Source organism: Cheilinus undulatus, linkage group 13, assembly GCF_018320785.1.
Source record: "Cheilinus undulatus linkage group 13, ASM1832078v1, whole genome shotgun sequence".
In the NCBI taxonomy this organism is placed as follows: Eukaryota; Metazoa; Chordata; class Actinopteri; order Labriformes; family Labridae; genus Cheilinus; species Cheilinus undulatus.
This window is the reverse complement of record NC_054877.1, coordinates 3,166,077-3,190,455: the sequence shown is the minus strand read 5'-3', so window position 1 is coordinate 3,190,455 and position 24,379 is coordinate 3,166,077. Positions and strand designations below refer to the sequence as shown.

The following is a 24,379-nucleotide window of genomic DNA, read 5'->3' as shown; positions in this document are numbered from 1 at the left end:
AAATAATGAGTCTGTGTCTATCTGAAGAACCTCAACATATACACCTAGCTGCACAATTTGTTTCTGAATGTCACCAGATTAGAGATAGTAATACGTTTTATAATAGTCAGTAACTTTGTGTTTTGTTTTGTTTTTTTTGGAAATATTTTATTAGTTGTGTTATAGTGATTGTCATTATTTGTTTTGTTTTGTTTATGTACTCTGCTTTGGCAACAAAGGTTTTAACCATTCATGCCATTAAAACATATTTTGAACTCTGAACTTTGAATCCAATAATGTGTTAAACAGTTCACTTGAGAATGTTAATTTAGCCACTTCATTTTAAGTAAAAAACAAACAAACAAACAAACACACACACACACACACACACACACACACACCCCCCCACACACACACACACACACACAAAAAAAACAATGCAAAACACACCACAACATGAAATAAATCTTTTAAAGCTCAAAGATTTCTGGGGGAGGACGCCCCACACAAGTCTGGATAAAATCCTTCATGCCTGGCTGGTACCTGTGGGTGTGGTTTACTTTTTAGTAGATTTTAGTTCATGGAAGGATAAAAATAAATAAAGGTGCTGAGTGAAGGACAGTTGTAAAGAAAAGATGAGGAAAGGATGGTAAAACCCCTCACAGCTGAAGAAGAAGATTCTACAGAAGAGGAGAGCTGATGAACAGGAGGGAGAGAAACAACAGACGTCAGGAAAAAAGGGAAGGACATGTGTGGTGAGGAGAATTATTAAGAAAAGGCTGAGGCTGCATTCAGATTTGAGGAATCATGAAACATGAAGTGAAAGAAAATGTAAAAAACAGGAGAATTGGGAGGTAGAGAAGAGGAAGTGAATTCGCTACTTAAGTGAAAACAGAGGCAGAAGATGAAACTGCTGATCACATAATAGAGCTTTGTGACAGAAAAGATAGCAGAGGTGCCAAGAGTTGATGTGGCTAAGATACATGTAAAACTTGATCTTTTAACCCCTTAACGCCTGTTGTCGCATATATGATACATACTTTTATGATACCTCTATCTAATCAATATGCTCAATAAATTCGTAAAAAAAACATCTGAATACAATCTAATATATGATAAAAATGCCCTCAAGTGGATTATCAGTTACCAAAAACACCTAATGAATGAAATGAGATACTTAAAATATATTTGTGAAATTTTATGGAAATTTGGATTTTTTCCAAATTTCAGTAGAAAGTTAAATGAACATTTCAGTTCCAAAAAAATAGAAATTTCTGGCTTTTATTTGTGTTTTGAGGCTTTAAGGGGTAAATAGTAATTTCATGTTCATAAATCTAAAAGCTCATTATTTTTATATCTTTCTCTTTCAGTGGAGCAAACTTCCATCCAGGAGTAAAAGAGTGGAGCGAGAAAGGGAGAGAATGAAGGAAGATTAGAGGAGGAAGAGAGAGCAGAAAACAGAGAGAGTCAGAAAGAAACAGATCACATAGTACCTATAGATGAGGACAGTTTTTAAATTGTTTTGCTATTTGTCTGAAAAAAAAAAAAACAAACATACATAATTAGGTTACAGGAACATACTCAACATTTTAAAATCATAAACACTGTTTCTAAGAGGAACTTTAACCCTCTGGTGCATAGTGGTCACTGCAGTGGACAGCTATTAAAAAGTTATTTTCTCTTAAATGCAATGGTTTCTATGGTGGAACTGCATATCAGCCTCTAGAGTGCTCTCCACTGCACCACTCCATTGATGTCTATTCAGTGGTCAGTCAGTGTAACTACAAGTAAATTTCCTCTGAATCCGATATGGCCGCCAGACAGCCACCCTTGCTGACACTGCTGGTATATAATGCCAATCCTTCTATACCAGAAGAACCTCAGAAGTGAAAAAAATATGACGATATACAGTAACATCTAAGGAAGAATATTATTCATTTGGAATATGAAATTTTTGTTTTCAATATGTAGAAAATTACGAATAACCATGTGTCCAATAAAGTGGACATCATGCATCACAGTATATTTTTAGCACAAGTCATGTAATTGCTTCACTGTTTCTTGTGACTGTTTTGGTTCTAAGTCAGTGTATAGATGTTACATTTATAAGCTATTCATTTAAAATTTACACTTTTGTGCAGATTAGCTGTAGCTTATTTTACTATAGTAATTATTTTGTCATATTTTATAGACTTCAAATGCAGCAAAGAATAGGGATGCCTACAGAATGGTCCAGGAAATTCTGTCCAACTCCAGTGATGATAAGTCCAGTGATAATGAGTATAGTGACAACAGTGATGATGAGTGGCTGCCAAAGAACAACAGAAATAGGAGCTTAGGATGATGGAGATGCAGATAGTCAGGATGCAGGAGTGAGGATGCCCATAGTCAAGAGGATTAGAGTGAGGATGCAGAGACAAAAATGTCTGTTCTTGTTGCCAAAAACAACATGCTAGTACTAGACAATTTCCTCAAGCAGAAATCGCGAGAGGGGCTCAGGGGGCGGTGCTGGTTTCATCGCAAGGCCATTTATGACAATAGCCCGACTTGTCATTACAAGGTCACGTCCAAGTCCAAGCTGAAGCAGCATGTAGCTGGACAATGACACGGTGAAATGGTTGAGAAACACTGTACATGACAGGAGACTTTATTCATGTGTTTTAGTCATGTGGCCTGATTAGCTGATGCTGATCACCTGGCAACTGAGCCTCAGCTGTTTTCTTGACATACCTGGTGGCGTTGACCCTCCCTATGAAATAGAGTCCTTTATTTGAATTTTATACAGACATGCAGTTCCTGTCAAGGTCTTGATGAGAGCAGGTGCAGAAGAGATGAACTTTGTTATTTCCAGCTCCATTTGAACACATTAAAAACTTTTATTAAGAAAGGATTGTGTGTTGTTATTTTGATTGATGTCACCAAACACAGAAACACACACCAGTGCGTGCTTCGAGCGCTAACACACACACAAATGCACAATCTCTCCCATTCACTTCATATGGGATATATGTGTGGCTGTCTTTGGCGACTGACGTCGCCAAAGACTTTATGGGGGACTGTATGTAGATAAGAAGCCACCCACCATCCTGTTAAAGCATTGTTTAAATGGGCTGCTTTATTGGAACAGCTCCATGTGTGTGCGTGATCAGAGCTCATTGAGGGCTGTATGTGTGTCAATCAACGATGACATCATCAAAGCACCAGAGCTGCTGTTGCCATGGTAATTAATGCCTGCATGGTTACGCATCACTGATCACAGATCAGTTACACCTGAGACAGCAGAGAGTAGTTTTGGGTGATTTTTGCTTGTAAACACAATCTCTTTCTCCTCTCCATGTGCGAAAACCGTAAATGGTATCATCAAACGGATTTCGGCGTGAGCATCTGCAGGCTTGGAACTAGCAGTGATGTAATTTTGGTGTTGATTGTGCAAGAAATGAGGCCAGGAGGGCGAGCTAAAAATGGGCAACTTTCAGACTCTTTAGGCAAATTTATCAGATTTGGTAACATTGCAGCAGATCAAAGAAGTGTCAGCATACTTGGGACAGTTGGTCCTCTCACGCCAAAACTGCACATGATATGGCTTTGGTTCTTGGTTCCACAATAGCGGGACAAGAATTCCTCTGTTTTGATATATTTTTTATGTGTGTGGTGTTAGATTTGTGGCCGTAGTCACTAGTTGTTCACAAAAGTCTCAGTTGATGTGTTGGCTCTCTCAGCCTCTAGGGTGATGACATCACCCACTCTAGCAGGGTGATTTTTCATGATTTTTACTCAACGCACAGGAGATTTGAAGACTTGCCTATCGAAAACCATAAACCCCATCATCGTAACAAAGACATACCTGAAGACAGGAAAGAAATACCTGTGTTTTAAAGTTTGAATGATCTCTGTAGGTGAAAGTACGGCGAAGCAGTAGGGGTGGTAAAAAACCCTATTTTTGTGGTTTCATTGTCCCTCTCCCCATTCATTCAGATGGGACTTTTTTCGCAGTTTTTTGCAAATAACTTTGCGAAAAATTGACGAATCTCTTAGAAAAGTCATAGCACACTGATCGGGAACAAACCACACGTTTTGATGTATAATTTGCAGGGGTTTTCTCAAAGCCCTAGGAGGAGTAGCGCAGCGAAATTTTGTCCGCAAGATGAAGAAAAAGAAACACACGGAAGAACAATAGTGGCTAGTGTCGTTAGTGTCGTTGCCCCGAGCCCCTAATAAGGGCATGGAAATATCAGTCCTGAATCCTTATAGAACTGTGGAGACTCAAAATAATGTTGCTTTTGTTGGAGAATGTTTGACACATTGAGGTGTAAGATCCACCACTATGAGTGTCATTGGTTTTCTTACTAAGGCCTAAACATTGCTATACAGTGTTAAATTTTACAAAAATTTGTTGAAATGTTTTTCAAAGCATAAAAGGAAATAGGTGTTCATATATTTACCATAAAACACAGATTAATTCCTTTTTACATTAAGTTCCCTCTGTTTAGTGTTGAGTACTCAGGTGCATGATGTCCACTGGACTGGACATGTGTGTAACTTTATGAAAAAATAATATTTTTGAAAAGAAAAAAAAAAGAAACCTTTTTTCACATGTCCTGAGATGAAGCAAAGCTAAGTTTACAAACACTCTTCAGTTGATATATTGGTCAGAGAGAGGGGAAATAACTCCAAGAACTTCAATAAATCCCTCTGCTTTGCTAGCCACATGTTCAGGATCTGAAATTCCAGCATCAACATTCCCTGCCAGGACTAAAATATCTGTTATCAACTCACAGGAGAGCTCATGCAGATCCTCAGTGATTGCTGCCATGTTTGGTTGTTTGTTTGTTTGTTTGGTGGGAAACCCCCTAGCCTGGCATCACTGCAGACCAAAGGAATGGTTTGTGACTCAATCAGCGTTAGTCCCGCCCACTGAGTTTGATGGGAGAGGATGACAGATAAAATTATTTCATGAAGCACTACTGGAGCAGGAACCATGAATTAATTAAATAAAAAGTGAAATAACCAAATAAATAGTGAAACAATTAAATAAATAGTGAAATAAGTAGATGTTTTTTTACAAAGAATAAATGAACATTTTAAATAATTATTTAAACATTTATTTATGTATTTCATAAATCATTTATTTATTTATTACCAATTTTAAACAATTAATGACATATTTAATTAATTATTTAATTATTTAACAACACATGCATTTAATTAATTAAATAGGTATATATTTATTTATATATTTGTTGATTTATTTCCAATATTAAATAATTAATGACACATTTAATTATTTAATTAATTACATATTTATATATTTCATTTTGGCACTTTCAGTCCTCCGAATCATGGTTCCTAAAATACTTCATCAAAATTGAAGGCACAGCATTAGTGGGCAAGCACCAACCAATTATACTTACTATTACATAAATATTTATTTATTTTAAACATTTTAGATACACGGCACTGGCAGTGTATTGCAGCATTTTCCACAATATTTAGCACCTTGAACTCTGGATTGGTAATTCAGATGTGGATTAGAGTTAGAGTACCACCTTTGCTTGCATTCAACATCTTCAGTATTTCTTACGCCAGTCTTTCCCAAATGTCTGTGCACTATGGCCCACTTGAAACTTTGAATACAATACAATACAATAACTTTATTTATCCCCAAAGGGAAATTCATTAGTCTGAGTCATGAAATCTTTGGGTACCTCCGAAATCTTCATTGGACCATTACATGAGGCTCAAAATATTAAAGTCGTTTTTCTAATTTCATAAACAGAATTTTAGAACAAATGTCTAGTGTTTAGAGAGTAATTCTATATCTCATGAAAACTTTTAATTTTCACTAACGACTGATAAAGCTCTATCTCATTCAGCTTGCAGCCTTCACAGTACAATTTCTTTGGGAAGTGTACTCCATCATGATCATATCACCACTACCATTTCCATTTATCTTTTATTGATCTGATAAATAAAGATAAACCTGAACACTTTTGCACTGAGCCATCAGCATTTTTTCCACTTTAAACAATTTTTTGGCATAGATTTTTTTGCCATTTTTATGTCATTGTTGCCACTTCTAACCCATTCTGCTACTTTTAAAATCAAATTTCACCACTTTTTCCACCTTTTGTCAACAGGAAGCAGAGCCAGAAGCTAGTAGCTACACCCGGGTTATTTAACCCTTTACCTACTGAGCCGGCACAGGCGCTGTGTTTTATATGTCTGAAGTATTATTATCATAACTCTGTCAAACTTTGTCCGATCAGAAAAATTCAAACGGTGTTGGAGAATTGTAGGGATGCGCACATACATGGTTCATTACAGTACTCACAACCACATGATGTGGGCAAAACACCCTAGCAAAACATTAGAAGTATCACGAGACAGCTACACGGATTCTCAACACTTTAACTCCTCGAAAGTTTGCTCAATCTAAACAATTCCAACACTGACAGAGAGCTGAGAATCTGTGCTTTCCAGCAATATATGATGTGTGGTATATTTACCATTTTGAACAGGAATGAGGAATTTCAAACTGAATTCACCCAAAACTGAGCCGGCTAACTGGGCTTCTCTGAAATGAATCAAGCATAACATTTAACCGCTAAAACTATTTTTTTCTGTTCAGGAATGCAAGTAAATAACGATAATTTGACATATTAATCAAGAAATATTAATGTGCTTTACTATTTTTTCAGGTTTTTTTTGTAAATCAGTACATTTGAAAATTCATGGATAACAATAATAATTATATTTTAGCATTAAAAATATCATGTGGGTTAAAGAGCTTTTACATATTGGTGTATTAACCATTGCAGAAACATGAAAAATGATTTTGGTTTTAACTATTTTTACTAGTGCTGTTAATTTAGGGCAGCTGTGGCTGATAATTTGTTGAATTTGCAGCATTAGGAGGTCATATTTACTGAAATCAAAGCTATTTAAAACATCTTAACAGACCAAGTTCCATGTTAACATAGGAGCCCTTCTTTGATATCACCTTCACTATTCTTGCATCCATTGAACTTGTGAGGTTTTGGAGAGTTTCTGCTTTAATTTCTTTGCAGGATGTCAGAATTATCCTCCCAGGGCTGCTGTTTTGATGTGAACTGCCTCCCACCCTCATAGGTCTTTAGCTTGAGGATGCTCCAAAGGTTCTCAGTAGGGTTAAAGGTCAGGGGAGGATGGGGGCCACACCATGAGTTTCTCTCCTTTTATGCCCATAGCAGCCAATGACGCAGAGGGATTCTCTGCAGCATGAGATGGTTCATGCATGAAGATCATTTTGCTACAGAAGGCACAGTTCTTCTTTTTGTACCATGGAAGAAAGTGGTCAGTCAGAAACTTTAGATACTTTGCCGAGGTCATTTTCACACCTTCAGGGACCCTAAAGGGGCCTGTCAGCTCTCTCCTCATGATTCTGGCCCAAAACATGACTCCGTCCCCTCCTTGCTGATGTCACAGTCTTGTTGGGACATGGTGGCCATCCACCAACCATCCACTACTCCTCCATCTGGACCATCCAGGGTTGCACGGCACTCATCAGTCAACAAGACTGTTTGAAAATGAGTCTTCATGTATTTCTGGGCCCACTGCAACTGTTTCTGCTTGTGAGCATTGGTTAGGGGGGGCTGAATAGTAGGTTTATACATGACTGCAAACCTCTGGAGGATCCTACACCTTGAGGTTGGTGGGACTCCAGAGGCACCAGCAGCTTCAAATACCTGTTTGCTGCTTTGTAATGGCATTTTATCAGCTGCTCTCTTAATCTGATGTATTTGTCTGTCAGAAACCTTCCTCATTATGCCTTTATCTGCACAAATCCATCTGTGCTCTGAATCAGCCACTAATTTCTTCGTAGTACAATGATCACGATTAATTTTTCATGAAATATTGAATGTTTTCATTCCTTGTCCAAGGCATTTTAGATTTGACACTTTTCGCCAGCAGAGATCCTTTTTCTTTCCCATATTGCTGAAACCTGTGGCCTGCCTAAAGGAGACATATTATACCCTTTTAAGACAAGCTTACATTGGTCTCAGAGTTCCCCAAAACATGCCTGTGAAGTTTGTTCCTGAAGAAACACTCCAGTATAGGATTTTTGTACGTTTAAAACCCCCTCTATTTCAACCCTTCTCAGAACGAGCTGTTTCTGTGTCTGTGGCTTTAAATGGTAATTAGCTGTCTGACCACACCCCTCTCAGGAAATGGATGCAGTACTCCTGGTACTACAGACACTTTTATCCAAAGTTTAGAACTTGACTGGGATTTGAACCATCAACCTCCCAGGTGGTAGTTAGCAGGATAACCCACTGAGCTATCCAGCATTTCAGCTGAGAGGATCAGTAGAGGAGGGCAGAACTTTCCTCCAAGTGGAGGAGGGCCAACCAAACCTTGGGGGCAGGTGCTTATGCTCCTGGTGAGGTCACCAGGAGCTAAATCTGAGAACAGCTTGTTTCAGCGCACATTTTCTGAAAGGTGGAGAAAGAGAGGGGGAGAGGGAATGGATTTTTCTGTGTCTTGAGGGGATTGTGGACAGGCCAGGGGCACATATTTGTGTTAGAAAAGCCTGAAAAAGTGAATTTTGCATTATATGTCTCCTTTAATAATGTGGAAAAGTGCATTTTAAAGTTTTTATTTCTAAAAAATAATTGTTATCATTAAGAAGTTTGTTCAAAAACATTTGAATTATGCTCTAATGGCTGATGACTTGAAAAATATTTTGACTGTCATTTGCATTGATATTTAGGAAAATAAGAGAAAAATGTCATTTGCTTAATAATGTGGAGAGCGGTGTACAATAATATTTGTGAGTCAACTATTAACTTTGCTCTGAGCTGATGACAAAGTGCTGGGGATGGGGGACACCAAATTCAAATCAAGGACCCTAAAATGGCTAGAACCAGCCCTGTTCTTATTTAATTACATCTGGACTTACCAAGCCTTCCTGCAGTTCCTCACAGCTGGAATCAGTCTCAGTCTTCCCTGGGCTGATGTGTTGTAGTGGCTCAGATCAAACACATCCAGAACCTCCTCTGACATCTGCAGCATGTAGGCCAGAGCAGAGCACTGGAACAGAGAGAGTTCCCTCCTTGGTCTGTTCTCTGACTTCAGGAACTTCTGGATGTTCTGATGTACTGAGAGGTCGTTCATCTCCATCAGACAGTGGAAGATGTTGATGCTTCTGTCAGGAGAGATACCTTTACTGTTCATCTCCTTCAGGTTCTTGATGACTCTCTGGATCATTTCTGGACTGTTGTCTGTCTGACCCAGCAGATCTCCTAAGAGTCTCTGGTTAGACTCCAGAGAGAGGCCATGAAGGAAGCGAACAAACAGGTCCAGGTGTCCATTTGGACTTTTCAGGGATTTCTCCATGGCATACTTCAGAATGCCTACCAGGGATGGAGTTTGAAATGGCTTTCTTGTTCTTAGAGAGGAGTTTGTGGATACGTCTCTGTGGTTGTCCTCTTTTAGGAACGCCTCGATGACATCTGTGTTCCTGTTGGTGAAACAGTGGCGCATGTAGACTGCAGCCAGAAACTCCTGAACGCTCAGATGAACAAAGCAGTAGACTGTTTTCTGGAAGATCACACTCTCTCTTTTAAAGATCTCAGTACAAACACCTGAGTACACAGAGGCCTCTGTGACATCCAGACCACAGCGCTCCAGGTCTTCTTGGTAGAACATGATGTTTCCGTTCTCCAGATGTTCAAACGCCAGCCTCCCCAGCTTCAGAAGAACTTCCCTGTCAGATCTGATGAGTTCCTGAGGACTCATCTGAGGTCCCTCATCGTACTTGCTCTTCTTCCTCTTTGTCTGAACCAACAGGAAGTGTGAGTACATGTCTGTCAGGGTCTTGGGCAGCTTTCTCCTCCGCTTCCTACTCATCATGTGCTCCAGAACTGTAGCAGTGATCCAGCAGAAGACTGGGATCAGACACATGATGTGGAGGCTCCTGGATGTCTTGATGTGGGAGATGATTCTGCTGGACAGATCTTCATCACTGAACCTCCTCCTGAAGTACTCCTCCTTCTGGGCGTCAGTGAAGCCTCGGACCTCTGTTAGCCTGTCCACACATGAAGGAGGGATCTGATTGGCTGCTGCAGGTCGAGACGTTATCCAGATGAGAGCTGAGGGAAGCAGATTCCCCTTGATGAGGTTAATCAGCAGCACGTTTAACGAGGACTTCTCTGACACATCAGACACAGCCTCACTGATGCTGAAATCCAAAGACAGTCTGCTTTCATCCAGGCCGTCAAAGATAAACAAAAGTTTACAGACAGCCAGCGTCTGGGCTCTGACCTTCTGTAATGTTGGATAGAAAACATGGAGCAGCTCCAGAAGACTGTAGCGCTTATCTCTGATCAAGTTCAGCTCCCTGAATGAAAACAGAACCAGCAGACTGATGTCCTGGTTTTCCAAGCCCTCTGCCCAGTCCAGAGTGAACTTCTGCACAGAGAAGGTTTTTCCAACACCAGCCACACCGTTGGTCAGAACCACTCTGATGGGTTTCTGTTGGCCAGGTAAGGCTTTAAAGATGTCCTGACACTTGATTGGAGTCTCATGGAGGCTCTCCATCTTGGAAGTTGTCTGAAGCTGTCTCACCTCATGTTGGCTGTTCACCTCTTCACTCTGTCCCTCTGTGATGTAGAGCTCAGTGTAGATCCTGTTCAGGAGGGTTCTACTTCCTGCTTCATCAGTTCCTTCAGTCACATGTTCACATCTCTCCCTCAGACTGATCCTGTGTTCATCTAGAACCTCCTGTAGACCTCTGTCTGCTGAAAGACCACAACAATATCAGACTGGACTGACACCAGGACTCTGGTTTAAGAACATAATCAAATAGACCATTTTCATTTTAGTGAGCAGTGGTTTTTTGAAGTGTGACACCATGAGTGAGGGGGTCAATGTTGTAGACCATTCTGACTGTATGTAATTGTATCTGTGGTTGAAATAAAAGAAGAGTTGTGCATGCTATTTACCTTGTTTATTAGCCATACCTTATCACTGCTCACCTCAAAATAGAGCTAGAAAAGCACCCAGAAAATGCAGACTTCCTCCCTATCCCCATCTGTCAGTTTAACATTATGTGTTAGATAACCCGGAACTGTAGTTGATATAACCAACTATTGGGTTGACTATTCAACCCATTATTCTGGGTTAAATGAATAACACATTTTTCCTGGTTAACTTAACACCGGGTAAGTGTTGATTGCTTTTTACCCTGAGGTAGGGTTAAAAACAACCCAATTTGGGTTGATAGCTGCTTGCGTGGTGATGATGTTGTCTGTCTTAGCTCTTTGTCCTGGTCCTATGAAGTCATCCTGGTCTATCAGCTACAGCCAGGTTTTTACATATCAAATAGGTATCAAAGTGTGGCTTATACACTGGATATAATTCTTAATTTTTTCAGGAGTTTTAGTCAAAGTCAGACCCTAAATCCACCTTTTCTACCTGCATGTAAACCAATGACACCAGTCTTACCTGTTACACTTCTGGACTGACTGGATATCTGCAGCTGTGGTGTTCTGGATCGTTCCTCCACACAATCAAGCCTCTTCTTTATTCTAGGGATTTGAAGGATAAACAGGTTAGAACATACAGTATAATGTTAAAAAGCTATGTAGAGCTAAATGTCTCAAATACTGAGTTCTTGTTCAAACAACAGTCTGCTCCAAAATCTGACAGCACCTTCATCCTGAAAACACAGAGACTGAAAAATCAAACTGGTATTTTTATTAACCTTGATGGAGGGAGATTTTTCAGGTTGTAATTCTTGGTTCTCAAACAGCTCAGAAGCTCTGATGACAGATGCTTTGAGTTTTTTTCACTTACCAGGAACTGATTTATTTTTTCCTTTTTCCTGTTTTTGGTTTGTGTTGAACTTTAAAATATTAGATTATCACGAATTCAGATAAGAACATAAAAATATTTGGTAACACTTTCTGTGAACCAACCTCTTATAATGCATTATAACAACATTCATAATGTATTATAAATGTATTCATAATACATTATAACAGCTGTTATAACCCAGCCAGCATTTCCATGTGGGCCCCCATATGGGTCCCATGTGGGTTTGTCCATGGGTTCCATGTTGGCCCCACCTGGGCTTGCCCATGTGAACTGCAAGCGTGGATCAGCCCACATGAGACCCATATTGGCCCCATCTACAGATTCTTTCATTTGCCCATGTTTACTACAAGTACACTGTAAAATCCAATTAGTTATCCTTACTTTAAAAAAAGCATGCAAACCAATTGCCTTGAAAAAAACCAAGTAACTTTAACTTTATGACTCTAGTACACTCAAAAAAATGATTTTCGACTGTCATAGGTATTACTTGAACAAATTAACTTGCTTTTACTCAATTTAGCAAATTTCCAACCTTTAGTTCTTCTAAATAGATAAAACCAATGTGATTCTTTCAGTTTGAGTGAATTCAAATGAATTACATAAAACCAATGAGATTTGTTTACATAACGGTTCGGTCAGTAGGTGGCAGTATGCATCTGTAATGTTGTATTATGGTCTGCAAGTAAGACCAAAGAACAAGAATAGTTGTTTCTTTGGAGGAATGTTTGGAATTTTTGTCTCTCCCAGCCAGCATTTACTTGATACTTCAACTTTTTAGCAATCATTGCTTATTCTTTTGTTTTGTCAAAAAACGTTGACATTACTAAATCAGAGTAGTTGTTTGTACACTCAAAAAATGAATGCGCCAATTTTGTCAGTTTTACGTATTTCAATTACATAACAAATTTCCATCCAATTTAATTAAGTAATTCTAACATAAAACAGTTAAATAACTCTAATGTATTTATATTGAATAAAACAAATGTAGCTCATAGAATTTACCTAACTTACTTAAAAAATCAGTTTATGTAATTTCTTTGAATAAATTCTATATGATTCAAATATGTTGATGTTTCCAAAACCACAGGTGAGACTGTCAGTGCATCTGTTGGCACTGGCAGGCAATGCTTCCAACATGTAATCTACATGTGGCAAAGCCAGTGCTTTGCCTCATCATGTCTTCACCCTACCAGAGTGATTAATCTGATTCACTGCCTAAATGTGGCAATGTTGAAATGAGTTTGTGTTCTCTAAGTACTTTTCTAAGTTTGTGTTACAGCAAGCAGGGGTGGGAGATTACTGTCAGACTAGTCAAATGACTTTGACAAACTTTTGCGCAGAAAGCATGATAACTATTGTTTACTCTGCAAAGGGGGTCAAAGGGGTCAAAGGTAGTCTTGAGACTGGAGGGACAGTTCAGGGCCTGTGCCCTTTTCTGTCCATGGTAGGGTTGAGATTCTGGCTGAAGAAGAGGGAGCCAGAGGACTCGAGAGGATGGGACACATGTGGGTACCAAGGAAAAAAAATAAATAAATAAAGAGGAGAAAGAGAGAGAGAAAAATAGAGAGCAAGAGAGAGACAGGGAGAGAGAGAGGGCGGGGGTGTTAAGTGCTTGTTTTTGTTTTGTTTTCTATTGATTTTTTATTTTTTTTTTTGAGTGAATGTGAATGATTTATTCTGCAACTCACGTTCAAACAGTGTGGTCTGCAACATTGACCCCCTCACTCATGGTGTCACACTTCTAAAAACAATTCTCACTACAAAACGTGATCTAATAGACCAAACATGCCTAATAACAACTTTGCAATGAACATGAACATTATAAAAAAATATGCATGTTTAGTTTATTAGTTTATATTTTAGTGAGGGTTTTTTTTAAGTGTGACACCATGAGTGAGGGGTCAATGTTGCAGACCACGCTGTTTGTATGTGTCTATCTATAATTCAGAATAAATAGTGTGGCTGTTGATGCTTCCTGTGCAAGAGCTTGTCAAGAATCCATTTCTCTAAACTGCTTGCCACAATGTGAAACTAGAAATGTAATCATACCTCCACTGCTAGCTACCTCTCTCATTACAGAAAACCCTTTTAAAAGGAATGCTGGATCCCAACAATGAGCCATATCAGTCACTCCCTCCCTGGTGGGGTGGAGACATAGTGACTTAAGACATTAGCTTTGCCATGTTTGTGAGTCATAGCACAAACATTGCCTGCCATCGCAAACAGATGTGCTGACAGTCTCACCCATGGTTTTTTGAAAATTTTCAACTGGCCCCTCCACTCAAACAACGATATATACTATGTTATCTCAGTTTAACATGATCTTTGCATCTTTCAGCTGAATAGTACAAACAACTAATCTGATTTAGTAATGTCAACGTTTTTTGACAAAACATAAAAGAATAAGTAATGATTACTAAAAAGCTGAAGTGGAAACAAAATCCAGGTTTACACTGTAGTCTGTACTAAACCTTGAGCACTAATAACTTCCTGACCTAAGTACTCTATACAAAGGAATTGGAGTTATTTGAACTGAAGTGCAATTGTTCTTTACTTAAAAAGCTTTTTTAGTACAATGCAAAAATCTCTGTTTTACTCTATTAGAGTCATAAAGTTAAAGTTACTTGTTTTTTTTCAAGGCAATTGGTTTGCATGCTTTTTTTTAAAGTAAGGATAACTGATTGGATTTTACAGTGTATTTGTAGTAAACATGGGCAAGCCCAGGTGGGGCCAACATGGACCCCATGGACAAATCCACATGGGACCCATATAGGAACCCACATATAACCCATATGGGGTCCACATGGAAATGTTGGCTGGGAAGTCATTATAAGCAGTCATAACAACGTAACAGTGTTAATAAGCAGTGATTATAAGCTATTATGGAGGAATGATTTATAATGCATTTTAAGTTAATGCATAAAAAAGGAGAGCATCTTAAAAATTCTGGGTTTCATAATGCATTATAACTCCCCCAACTTTATCCAGTTATAGATGTTCATAGAAAACTGATTCAATACATTATAAGAAGTTATGATTTCTATGACTGAATAATGAGTTATTGAAACTTGTAACATGCTATAGCAGGACTTTGGTGGCTGTAAGTAAAGTGACAGCACTGTATGAGGTTATTACTAACTATAAGATCTTTTGACACATTTATTGATTATAATTGAAATATATCATAAATTAAAAAAATGCTTTATAGATAGATAGTTTATTATCATTGCATGGTAAAACAACAACATTTGATTTGGCAGTCTCCTCTGTAGCAGCAAACCGTATATATATATATATATATATATATAGGGAAGGAGTAATAGACTGATCCGGAGCTCTGTCTGGATATAGTAATGTCTTTAAAGGATTCTTCTCTATTGGGAGCTAGGGCTGTTAGTGGGAATCTGCAATGTCTGGGTGCATTTCTACCTTCATACTGTGGTGAGCAGTCATGAGGAATAGATCCCAGACAACTTAAATGACATTGACAAACTCTCCCACACAAAGAATGAGCAGCTGTTTTTTATTCTGAACCACACATAGTCACGTACAAACAGTGTGGTCTGCAACATTGACCCCCTCACTCATGGTGTCACACTCCAAAAAACACTTCTCACTAACGACACAAACTAATAAACTAAACATGCATCATTTTTAATAATGTTTATGTTCATTGCAAAGTTGTAATTACCAATGTTTAGTCTATTAGTTGACGTTTTTGCCTGATCTCCAGAATACAATGTGGTTCTTCATGTAACCATTAGAACACAAGAGGGTTATTGGTGAAACCCTTAGGAAGTGGTCCCTGTGTGGGTTCTAGATGAAACCCTGGAAATATAAAAGGGTTCTCAGTGGAACTTCCTGTGTGATTTTGTCTTTAACTGAAATGCATTTTAGTTTTAGTTACATTTTAGTCATTTCTGTCCTTTTTAGTTTTAGTCCAGTTTAGTCTTAAAACATTTTAGTCTAGTTTTAGTCCATAAAAAGTCCTCACACTCTAGTCTTTACTTTTAGTTCAAGCATTTTTTTTTTTTTTTTTTTGCCTAAATCATGGTAGTGTGTTTTTGCTTTCTACAGCTGAGAGGCAGAATAGTTATTCTACACATTTACCCACAGTGGAGAAATATCACGGATTTTGAATGTCTGATGAAAACTAAATTACATTTTAATCTAATTTTAGTCATCTTGATGAAAACTAAACTTACTTTTTGTCAGTTTTAGTTAACACAGATCTATTTTTTTTAGTCTAGTTTTTGTCATCGAAATAAAGGGTGTCAATGAACATTTTTAGTCACAGTTTTAGTCGATGAAATGAACACTGTTGAGTTCTGAGCAGACATTCAGCAGCTCTAGACTGATCTACACTCATGTTGGTATTTTGAAGAATAAAGTGAATTAAGGTGCTTGTGTACAACACTGGCTCCATCGTGGACGATGGTCACATCACAGAGAAACACAATTTGCAAATGTAACACCAAGACGGAAGAAAGACTCGCAGCTCTAATATTATGCATTGCTATGGGATTAAACTTACATCACACATCAATCATGTCTTCTACTTTATACTACAAGACTTATTTTTCTAATAAGTATTTACTATGATTTTTATGATTTTTTATATATTAAAATAAAATCTTAAGTAATGCTAATATTATACATTGTAGTGACATTAAACTGACACATAAATCATCTTCTTTACCACAACTATAAGACTTAATTTTAAGTCCTGTCAAGTAATGTTCAGGTTTCCCTTAGTATCAGATAACATAAAATTTATATTTGTCATGAAAAATTCCAACATTATAATTGTTTTTAATCAGTTCTGGTAGAAATGGACATTTTCAGGCCCCAAGCTTTGATTATGTGCTCCAACAAACTAAATGCAGACCAATGTTAAATTTGTTAAGACCTCAAAAAATCTTGAAAAAAAATCAGCAAAACTGAAAAGAGCTTTGGTAGCTCATTTAAGTTCAATTTCTCACCCTGTAACAATACATATCCACAAATACTTCTTCAAAATTGCTTCAGATTTACTTATGTGATGGCAAATAACTACGTAACACTTCTGTATGCCAACCAAGCTGCAACCTCCGGTCCTGAAAAATGAAACCAATGCGGAAGTGCAAAAAATTGCTATACCGCGACTGTCCGCTTGAGGCTGGCTGCAGGAACATCGGAAGTCCCGTCTGCACACAGAAACAGCCGGTTTTGACACACAAAATAAACTGGTTTACAGCCTGGTTCAAAACACCAAACATGTCTCATTAGCTAGGGTCTCATTGTGCTCCCACTGTACGGGGGGTGAATTTTTTTGTACCACAATCGTTTGGATTATATTTGGGATGAAAGCTGATTGGCATGTCTCATTTGATTGACAGATAGTTCGGCAGGCAGAGGCTCCGTTTCTGTCAACCGGAATGCTAGCTAGCAGGCTGACAGGAAGTCGCGCTTAGTGGGCGAGCCGTTAGGTTGATCTAAAGTTTGGTTGAGACTGCGATTTCAACATGGAAGCATCCACGGATTGGCTTCAAGAGCCATTTGAGTCAGCCTATTGTAAGCAGACGACTGACGTCACACGGGGTTTGTCCAGTTCTTTCTACAGACTATGATGCCAACAGATAACAACTGCCATTGTGCCACCAACTGATAAGACACATCATGACTTGCATGCCATGTTTCATTAGGCTACTCTTACAATAGTGCTAACGGTTTGGTAATAGTGGCTGATTGCGATCACACTGGACATTATTGCAATTTGCACTTGAGATTGCGACATAAGACAGAAATGGTTTCATAAGTCTACCATCAAGAAAAAAAGCAGAATAATGATCATTTGAAGTGAGTATTTCTCTAATCAAAACATGCAAACATTAAGTGAAATTAAAAAGAAATATACAATGTAAAACCTGGAATTTTTATAGAACTCCTTTCAAAATAATTTATTATTTTCCAAAAATAAAAGTTCTTCCTTTAAAAATAAATAAATATAAATAAATAGATAAAGGTAGTTCTACAAAGGGCCACTGTTGCATTATCATTCACTAAAATTATTGAATTGCCCAGCCTGACATTGCAACTATGTTAAGATTAACTGTGCAGCACTAATTTACAATGTGTGCTCTTTCCTCTTGTAAGTAAGGACATGACAGGAGTAGTTTTTATCTTCCTTAGTCTCACAAATATCACTGCAGCAGCCCATTTTGAGATTGTGCCACAACCCAAATGTTTGCAAAACCCTGACGTGCATGAATATGTGAGGGCCCATTCAGTACAGCTTGCAGCCCTAGTTTGTGTTGTCACACAAAGCAATGGCATTGCTTGATGGCACTACAATGGATAATATTAGAATTACTGTAGATTTGTTACATAATTAAAGATCTAAAAAAAAAATCATAAAATTACCCAATTGTCTTGTAGTCTTGTAGTATACACAAGAGGAAATGATCGATGTGTGATGTCAGTTTAATATCACTACAATGTATAATATTAAAGTTACTTTAGATTTCTTACATTATTTCATTTTTATTTGATTATTTAATCATAAAATATACATTAAAAATACTTTATTTGGAAAACTGCACTACAATGGATAATATTAGAGTTATTGTAGATTTTTTACACAATTAAAGATAAAAAAAAAAAACATAAAATTACCCTAAAGACTATTTTGCCAAAAAAGTCTCGTAGTGTAAATTAGAGGTCATGATAAATGTGTGATCTAAGTTTAATGTCACTACAATGCACAATATTAGAGTTATTGTATATTTTTTCTCACTGGTATGGAAATTTACTGTCCCTGGGCAGAAAAATTGACAAAAAATGTGTTGTAGCTCGCAGTCCACTGTACTGTGAGTGAAAAGAGAGTTGGTTATGTAAATGTAATGATCCTGTGCTGAGTTATTAAAGTGAAAAGGCCAAATCTTTGAATATGTTTCTATGTCCAGCCTTACACCTAATGACCTTACCTCAGATATTAGAGTTGAACACTAACACAGATAATAACAACATACCAAAGTTTGGATAATAACAGAGAGCTGGCTGCATGAAAACATTCCAGACCTGGCTGTGGAGCTAGTGGGCTCCGGACTAGTTAGCAGGCTCCAGACTAGTTAGCTGAGCTAGTAGGCCGTACCATATATACAGAGGACTGGACACCTGACTCGTGGACCTCATGGGACTGCACTTTGTGTTCCTAACTATTAGCTATATATACATATATGGTGTTATATATATATAACATAATGTTACACACATTTTTTGTCCCCCTTACTACACACAGCTAAAATATTATCAAACTATGACATAGTTCAGAGGTAAGTGTCATAGACACATCTAATGGAGTGTTTTCACTCTGTTTTGACTGACTACTAATGGTCAGAGGTGAGTATTTGACATATCAGTATGGTGAGTATGCACCATATCAAGTAGAAGTGCAAGAAAAGTATACCCTTATTTTGAAAAATCTCTGCCTGAATTCATTTTTTTTATTTACTATAAATGATTACAGAAATGTAATGAAGTACATTTACAGGAATAATGTCAATTAACACAAATTTGATGCAAAATACTTGATGGAAAGCTCCTCTGCTTTGATAAACATTTGATGATTCTTTAAATTTCTACTCCATACATCTCATAGGTCAGTACTGAACTGTTCAGCAATCATACCAGCCTTTTTTCTAAACTCATGAACAAAATATAAGCTAAATGCTAAATAGGCTAATATATTGATGTAACTCTGATATAAGAATGATGGCAAATTAACCACAGGTAACATTTTATTCTACTATTAAAATTAAGGGCATTAAATATTAATGAGAATCCTGGCACAGGTCTCCCTGTATGTAACTGTCTGAATTCAGGACTTTTATTTATAATTGAGTCATTGTGAGAGCCATTAATCTAAACCTCTTTAAGTCTTCTATATAAAGTGAAATCACAGTCTAATGATGTTTATTAATCTATATTTTGATACTTCACAGAGCTCACTCACCCACTGCTTTCATGCTTCTCATACTCATGATATACCTGTCACACACCTGCCTCTCCTCCTCCACATGCAGCTGCAGCAGCATCAGACTTTCTACTGCATGAACTGCGTCTTTACAAGTTTTGCGCATCTCAACAGTTTTTTATTCTAATTTGACAATTATTTCCGTATCCAATCGTAATCCAACTGTTTTAGCGATTAGTTTCTTTTTCCTCCAGACACTTTAGTTTCACTTTCTAGGCTGGAGCAGAGTGGGGAGGGGAGGGGAGAGCTTTATAGGACCTTTAGGACACGTGATTGGGCCAGTAAACTGTCATTATAAAGTAAACAGCCAATGGGCCACTGCCCCTGCTCTATGGGCCGGTGCTTAGCAAAAAATGAAAAGAAACAGATCATGCTGGCCCCACAGTACGTCGGCCCACCGGGCATTTGCCTGGTATGCCATATGGCCAGTCCAGCCCTGTTCAGGTTTTACTGATTTAAAGCACTTTTCTGAGAAAGCTAAGAAGCATGAACAAACCAGGGTCCACATTAACAGTGCTCTGCGACTGGCCACGCTTGGTCAAACAAACACAGCTGCTCGGCTTGATGAAGGCTACAGGATAGCAATGAAGAGGTCCACAAAAATCTTCACATTCTGTCTAAGATAATGGACTGCATTAAATTCTGTGGTGCCTTTGAACTAGCTCTGCATGGTCATGATGAGGGTGAAAGCTCTGAAAATCCTGGTGTTTTTCGAGGCTTGGTGGATCACAGGACTACAAGATCATCTGCAGACTGCTACTGGTTTTAAAGGAACATCCAAGACTACAGAATGAACTGCTTGATTTTATGCTGTCAGTTGAACAGGTAAAGAGTGCAAACTATGTCTCCATTCAGGCAGATGAAACTATGGACATTTCAACACAGTGCCAGCTGATACTTGTCCTCCGTTACATCGACAAAGCCCATGATGTGCAAGAGATTTTTTGAGTTTATTCCTCTCCAGAGGGCCACAGCTGACTCCATCTCCATAGCACTCTTAGACAGGTTGGGCTCCATTCTCCCAGATGACCAGAGGCCAAGCTAATTGCCCAGGCTTACAATGGTGCAAGTGTGATGAGAGGGGCCACAGGTGCTGTCCAGAGGAAGAAAGATGCTTATGCACATGCACATTATGTCCACTGTTATGCACACCAACTTAACCTGATAATGCAGCAGGTGACATCTCAGGTCCCAAGAGTACATCAGTTCTTTTCTGACCTGGCTGGCTTCTCTGGCTTTTTTTTCAAGATCTCCAAAGAGAACCAGTGTTCTTGATAGGGTAGTAGCTCACAGACTTCCAAGGGCAAGCACAGTAAGGTGGAACTTCCACAGCCGTGCTGTGAATACTGTGATTGAGCACAAAGAAGACCTTGTTGAATGTTTTGAATCCATCAGGGACTCTGGTGATTTTGATCCTATCACTGTTGGAGAAGCTGAAGGCTTTGTGAGGCTGCTGGAGGTCGAATCTTTCACCTTCTTTTTGAAACTGTTTCACTGCATCATCAGGACATCATGTAGCAGTTCAGAGGCAACATGCAAAAGATCAGGTAAATTGATATATATGATGACCTGCTCAATATTTCCAAAATTGTGTAAATGTCTCTTATACTTGAACAACTTTCCTTTGTTATTAATTATCTATGTTACTACATGGCCACACAGACATGACTTTTATTCTGGTTTGATTAAGAGACTCCCTCCCTAGTCTTTGAGGAGAACACACTAGCAGTGAATCTCAGCGGCAGCTCGCCAACAAACACCGCACCCTGTGCCCAGGTGTACTGCAGAGGGAAGCTTCAGAGGTGAGGTGTGAGCTAAATGGATGGAGGTTTATTACAAAATTTTAATTGTAACTATGCTTCTATTTTCACACAAAAAGGGAAGTAAATCTTGTATGACTAAATATTTAAGTTTACAGTTCTTCATCATTTGTAGCATGCATATAGATATATATATATAACCCTTCATTCTGCTTGGTTAAATGCCCCAGTTTTCAAACATTTACAAAACGCCAATCTTCTGGTGAAATTAACTGCCTCATCAAAAAAGTTTTATTTGGACCCAGACAGTAAAGGTTATACATAAAAAACATTCATGTTGTAACAATAGCAAGTAACAAAGCAAGCAGGTAATAATACAGTTACTAAAAATGCTGATCAGTTTTCCAAAAGATCATTTTAAGAACTAAAGCATTCGGACACCTGGATCGGTAGTTGAGATGTTTTTAATACATCTTACATCCTACATTTCTGATAGGCCTGCATGGGAAAACATAAATGATATACTGCTTACCTTTATACCAACCTTAAGTGCTTGAATGATTTGGTTCAACATGTCAAATCTGTTTTCATATCTAATATATATTGTTATTAAGTGGTTCCTTTATTAATTTTTTTGGTTTGTGACACCATCCTGGGCCATGTGAAATAGAGGTTCTCCTTACCAAGCACCTTATTAGTGCTACACTTCTGCAGGGAGAAAAATTCCAGAAGTACAACAGCAATTCCCCTGAAGCAGCACTGAAAACCACATTGGAAGCTTACCCAATGCTGAACAAGAGCAAGCTGAAAACTGAACTGTCATCCTTAAAAGAAAGAAAGGCAAAATTCTTGTTCAAGGGTAAGACAGGGATCTAAATGCAGAGAATGACTAAAGAGTGTGCTTGTACTTAGCATGGTCAAACACTGACTGATTGGGCTTCTAAAGGGGAATAAGGTTTAATGCAGAAATGTTGACAAGACTTAGTCTTTAAAGTCTTCTTTATTTAAGTACAACAAGTGCCATTTCCTCTGACACCCTACAGACTCATATCGCGCGATAAGAAAATGATCGCACATTAATCTATTCACTAAAGGGGCTTACAGACAGCCAAGCACATGTAGTAGGCTACCAACACGCCTCCAGTCATTTCCAATCGGAGGAGTGCGGAGGCTTGGGTCTGCTGTGAGCAGGCTTACGCTCCACTGAACTGGACAATGTCTGTTTTTAATGGTAGAGTGGATGCTTGGGTGTGTGATTACAACCAGTAGTCGATATTACATGTTGTTTGCACATAAGCACAAACCAGAGGTTGCGCTGGGACAGAGCGCCGTATCAGCTTTAAGACATCATCGTAAAAACTAAACTTCTTTAACCAGCACAGCAGTTTGTTCACATTTTTCTTCAATAAAGGGCAGAAATCATCAGAATCCAGTCAATTAATGGTATGCTGTGACTCACCTTACAGATGAACACAGGCTGGAGTCAGTGAGAGGAGGTGCAAAGGCAATAAAAGTCTCCTGTCACCTCAAAAACCGCTGTATCTTTTAATCATCCATGGCTGCATGATGGACATTTTGCCAGGTCAAAACAAAAACAATCTTCTTCTTCTTTCTCCTCCTTTGCGGGGTAGTAAACCAGCTATGTGCATACCGCCACCTGCTGTTTCAGACCAAGTAAATACGCAAGTACGCCAGGGCATGGTTCGATATTGCTAGTGTGAAAGCATGCCTGCGGGGGGGGGAAATCAACTGGGCCTAATGTGAAAGCACCCTAAAATCCCGCTGGATCCATCCTGACAGAGAGCTTCATACAGCACATGCTCATGCGTCACAGCACTGAGACAAGTTGGAGAGATGGAGAACAACTTTTTAATTCTGTCTCTGTTATGACCTGTGAGTAGGCTACAAACGTATGCCTTTATCTGTTAGATTTCCATGACTGATATCATGGAAACTACGGTGTTAAAGTGAGGTTCAGAGAGAGAGAGAGAGAGGGAGAGAGAGAGAGGAGAGTCGGCGGTGGTGAGCGAGCAAGAGAGAACAGGCACTGATCTGAATCATCCTTCATCCATCTCTCTGTTATGTTTCCATGGTTGAAGTCCGCATGATAAATGAGCAAACTTTGGTGTTTAAAGTGAGGGTTCAGTGGTGAGCAAGCGAGGTGTTCTCAGTCAGTCTGTGATACATTTTCCTTAATATTTAGATAGGTCAAGCATTTTTTTATGTCTTCGGCAAAATTCAAATCTAGCATTTTAATCTAGATTAATCTAGATTAACTACAGGATTGCTGTGAGATTAATCTAGATTTAAAAAATTAATCTATGCCCAGCATTACTTTATTCACAGTGTAGTAACATCTTTTGATGTACCTCACATACATAACATATCAAATTGGGATTTTGTTGTAGCCCTTTCTGAAGGAAATTGCACCAGCCGCCAATGTGGATAGTCATTCACAAATTTCAGAGAAGTTTTAGTTTTAGTTGTTTAAATGAAAAATGATACGTCCCAAATGTGTTATACTTTTGAAAAACTTTGATTGCAGCGGCAGATTCTGTCATAATCAATCACTGCTAGCTTCATGGAGCTAATCTGCTGACTAAAAAGACTAAATAACTGCAACATTTATAGCCTAACTTTTGATATAGCCTTTATGTACCTCATTACTGACCAATAGGGAAAGAGTCCTGCACCATAGCAATAACTTCACCAGCTAGGTAGAATTTCTGTCTTGTTGAAGGAGCTGCCTCCTTGTAAAGCCTATAAAATG

At 38.4% G+C, this 24,379-nt stretch overlaps 1 protein-coding gene across 4 annotated transcripts in view; it reads right to left on the bottom strand.

Annotated features, from left to right (window-relative positions):
- The window catches only part of LOC121520104 (NLR family CARD domain-containing protein 3-like), a 68,172-nt gene that overhangs the window by 27,829 nt on the left and 15,964 nt on the right, over positions 1-24,379 (bottom strand). For 2 of the 4 annotated variants that reach the window (XM_041803382.1, XM_041803380.1), the window contains exons 5-6: positions 11,464-11,546; positions 8,918-10,757 (exon numbers count right to left, since the gene is read on the bottom strand). In XM_041803382.1, coding sequence (XP_041659316.1) covers positions 8,918-10,757; positions 11,464-11,546 — 1,923 coding nt within the window. Of the gene's footprint in view, positions 1-4,755; positions 4,894-8,917; positions 10,758-11,463; positions 11,547-24,379 lie in introns of all 4 variants that reach the window. The other 2 variants (XR_005992761.1, XM_041803381.1) reach the window with 2 other exon arrangements.